Genomic DNA, 4275 nt, shown 5'->3' on the forward strand with positions numbered 1-4275 from the left:
AAACCCTAGTCGCCGCCCGAGCCGCTCAAGCAGGCAACGCGGGGGCTTGGGGGGAGGGATCAACCATGATGTTGGTATGAACCTATACCAACGCATAAGTTTTTTTTTTTCTGCTGTTGGTTCTAAAAAAAAGTATAAAGATATGAACCGGTTTATAAGCATTTTTCAGAATTATACCAAATATAAGAAAGTATACCTGGACCGGCCACACCGATATAGGCCGACAGAAACGTGGAACGGGCCAGCGACTTTTGGCCCAGATCAGACGCGCGCGTCGTGTGTCGTTCTCGCTGATGCGTGCCGATCGATCGTCGTCTTCTTCATCCCTAAGACCCCACGGCCACCAAACCGAGTCACCAACCCTATACCCTGCCGCCAACCGAACCGCCGCATCAATCGATCGCAGCTGATGCGATGCCGCCCAACAAGGTCCAGCCGCCGTCGGGTCCCGGCCGCAGGGGGCTCTTCTCCTGCCTCTACAGCTCGAGGAGTTCGACCGGCTGCCCATAGACGACATGTCGCCCGATGCCGTAGACGAACTGGCCAGCACCATGCGCAAGGGCGGCCTCTCGCTTGGCCTCCTCGACCCCGTCTCCAACATCATCCTCAATACCATCGCCCTCCTCCCACGGGACTTCAGGGCAAACCCATCGCCTCCGCACGACTCCAAGAGGAGGAGGAGGTCCAAGAGGACGGCCGGCGTGGTAACGCCCAGGGATAGCTGGTCCACTACCATTGGGCTTGGGCCAACCTGCCGCAGGGATACGTGGGCCGGAGTTGCTGCGGCATCCTACCAGGCTCTCCGCTGTTTCATGGTGTCATACTTCGGATGCCTCAGTGAAGAACAGGCCACCCGGTACCTCCACTGGGCGGGCGCCGACCTCGCCCTGGCCATCCTGCTCGTCGAGCACGATCTATACGCTGCTGAGCTTGAGCTCCCCGACCCCGCCTCCCAGAGGACTCGTGCCGCCCTCAAGTACGCCGCGGTTTGCGGGTGGCATCCTGCGCCTGACATCCTTGTGCGGCTCAACGCGTCGCCTTTGCCCCGGAAGCAGCTGCTCGATGTCGCCACGTTCCTTAAGCCGACCAGGCGAAAGCTAACTGTCGATGATGTCAACACCCTCGTGGATCTATTGCGGTACCAGGACAGTGCCCCCCTGGACCTCCAGCTGAACTTGCTGCCAGGCGGTAGGGAGGTCATCGTCTACTGCCGGAACCACAAGCCCGACCAAGGAACGCTTGAAGTTTCCAAAAGAAAGAGCTCCATGGATGGCTTCGACGTGGTCTCCATCAAGGTAGAGCGCCATGGTGACCACTTCGCATCCTTGTGGTCTCCTAAAGACAAGAGATCCATGATATCAGCCTGTGTGGCAAAGGCCAGAAAAACATCTCAAAGGCGCGGCCTGGTGGAGAGCTGCAGCGACGATGCCTGCGAGTATACTGAGTGTCTCAAGATGAGGCTCCACGCCATGATCCACACATTGTATCTCAAAGTCTTCACCATGCTTCCCCCCTCACGCAACAGGCTCATCCGCGACATATTGTGGGCTGGACACTGCTATGGCCCCATGGACCCCATCTCCAACATCATCCTCAGCTCCATTTGGCACAGTATAGTGTGCCCGCTCCCATCGGCAGACTTTGATATCCAGGTGTACGACATCCTCGACACCCTCTCTATGCTTCGCGTGGAGGTCCGTTCCTTCGAAGGCCTCATTGCCCTCGTTGGAGCAAATTCTGAGTCTAGATCCTCGATGCAGCGGGTGATGGAGCAGCTTTGCTGCAAATGTTGTGACCTGTCTGACAAGACGCACACCCTGCAACAGTTTGCTGCCGCAGCCGCTGCGGCTCACGCTGCTCTAGGATCATTTCTCGCATCCCTGATGCCGGACATGCTGATTAACATGCGACGCCTGCTGACCACAGGTACAAATGGCGTGATCTCTTCTGAATCTATCAGTGAAATAGAGCGCATTATCCAAGACATCGCACCGCCCTTGTCTCCCGAACCTCCCATGGAAGAGGCGCAACTGTGCAAGGAGGCTAAGGAGACCCTGTTAGGAAAGAGGTGTGATTATAACCAGAAGAAATTATTCATTCGCTCTTGGCTTGCAAAAGTGCTGAAGAATTATGCTGCTGAGCATCCTCAGGTACATGTCTTTAAGTTGTTTGCCTTTGTCGCTATTCATTTCGTGCATACATACATATTCTTTTAAGTCATCTATATGATCTGCTGCTTTATGATATTGTTGCTGCGCTTGTTGTAGGAACCAAAATATGTGCCAAGTGTTATCTGTGGTGTCGAGGCTACTAACATCGAATCCTTAGATAGCTATTGCTACCACGTTAATTTTGTGGCCGCTCTCGAATCAGGGATTGCTGAAAACAAACTCTTCTTCGCCGAACTCAATTTCCTGTGTCCTGAACAACAGCCAAAACCAAATTTCTGCTGCCCTCTACCCCTGACTTATAAAGGTAACACCTCCTCCCTTTACAAGTAGCATCAGCAGCCATGCAGGTTTGAAACATTAAATAATGAAGTTTTTTCTGTTTCATCGAAATGCCTTTGATTTTCATTAAGCCATTTTTTTTCTTTTTATCTACGAGTTACGATGCTATATATGCTTTCGTTTCATTGGATATCCACCATCCTTGTGTCCTCAGTTAATCACTTTGGTTATCTTTTGCGGACACCAAGATACATTTATGTGGTTTACATATCATGTATTCTGGAAGGAATCAAAACATACATTTACCGAAAAAGGCTTTCGCCCCGCTTTATATATAAAGCACAGATCAACCACAGTCCAAGTACAAACACAACCCACGACAACACACGCACACCCCCAAGGCGGGATACATAGGCGCTGAGCGCAGCAACACCACCCCTAACACTACAAGAGCAATCGGGGACCTCCACCGTGAACACGTCACCGCGAAGAGATGAGGCCACATATGACGAATCGTGAGCTCCAAGGCGGCGCCTCCAAGAAGGTTACGACGCTAGCGCGCCGCCACCGCCTGACCCAGGGGGTCAGAGTTTCCCCTGGAGCGATACAATGACCGGTGAGAGCCGCGACGACGCCTTCAAGAAAGTAACGCGCTATGCCACCGCCGGTCTGTCCGAGGATAGAACAGGTTTTCACCCCAGCAAACACTCACCGCCACCGAACGCCACACCCCTGCCACCATGCCGCCCACACGACCATGGTCACCGGGCAGCACCAAGCCACGGGATCTGCCCATGAGCACCGCGCTACCACCACCAGGGCCGCCGCCCCGGCATCCAAGACCCTGACACCACCGCACCCGAGACCCGTCGCTACCCCAACCAAAGAGACGAGTGGAAAGGTCGCTCCTTTACACACCCCTGGACGGCCCCCGGCGCTGAGACCCAAAGGGCCAGCCCAAAAAAGGCCTCCATCACCCGTCCTGCTACACCGGGTGCAAGACAAGCTCGGTCCTGTTGTCGGGCGCGACGCGAGACGAGCTCGGTCCTGCTGCCGGGCGCGAGACGAGCTCGGTCCTGCTGCCGGGCGCGAGACGAGCTCTGTCTTGCAGCCACGGGTGCGGACGAGCAATGGACCGCAACTGGGAGCAGTCCAGCCCTATGACGAGGGTAGAGCCCCGACGACGAGGGGAGGAATCGAAGGTCGAAAAAGGCCGCTCACCGACGGCCGACGCCGGAGGAGACCAGCCGCCGCCGTGAAACGGTCCAAACCTGCCAAGCTGCCGTGGAGCCATCCACGGCCGGAGCAGCAGCCACACCGGACCACTGCCCAACTCGCACCGCCCGCCGAGCTCCAAGCGTCGGAGCCGCCGGACACGCACCTCCCGCTTCCGGCGAGCCACCCGCATCCACCCGAACACGCCTGACCGAGCCACCACGAGCTAGCACGCCGAAGCACCACCACGTCGGAGCCTCCACCACGCCGGAGCGCTGCAGAGGCGGCGAACCCGCGCCGCCCACGGCCCTCGCCGCAAGGTGCGGTAGCGGACAGATCTGGCCGGGGCCATCCGCCACCACCGGGCCCCCGCACGCGCCTCCATCCAGGCCGCCGTCTACAGCACGACGAGCACGCCGACGACCTCCAGCCACGCCACCCCGCCGCCACGGCCCGCGCCGCCCACGTGCAGCCCGCCGGAGGGACCCGATCCCGATCTGGATCAAGAGGCCGAGCCCCGCTGTCCACGCGCAGGCACGCCCCACCTAGCCCGCGCAGCCAACGCCGCCGGCGCGCCTCGCCGCCGCCGCGCCCCACGCCGAGTACGGCG

At 57.9% G+C, this 4275-nt stretch overlaps 1 protein-coding gene across 1 annotated transcript in view; it reads left to right on the forward strand.

The window, feature by feature from the left end:
- Positions 1 to 414: 414 nt before the first annotated feature.
- The window catches only part of LOC119308873, a 5513-nt gene continuing 1652 nt past the window's right edge, over positions 415 to 4275 (forward strand). Inside the window, exons 1-3 of the mRNA XM_037585037.1 lie at positions 415 to 429; positions 483 to 2150; positions 2268 to 2475. Of these exons, the coding sequence (XP_037440934.1) occupies positions 415 to 429; positions 483 to 2150; positions 2268 to 2475 (1891 nt within the window). The remainder of the gene's footprint in view (positions 430 to 482; positions 2151 to 2267; positions 2476 to 4275) is intronic.

This window comes from Triticum dicoccoides, chromosome 5B (assembly GCF_002162155.2).
Source record: "Triticum dicoccoides isolate Atlit2015 ecotype Zavitan chromosome 5B, WEW_v2.0, whole genome shotgun sequence".
Lineage (NCBI taxonomy): Eukaryota > Viridiplantae > Streptophyta > Magnoliopsida > Poales > Poaceae > Triticum > Triticum dicoccoides.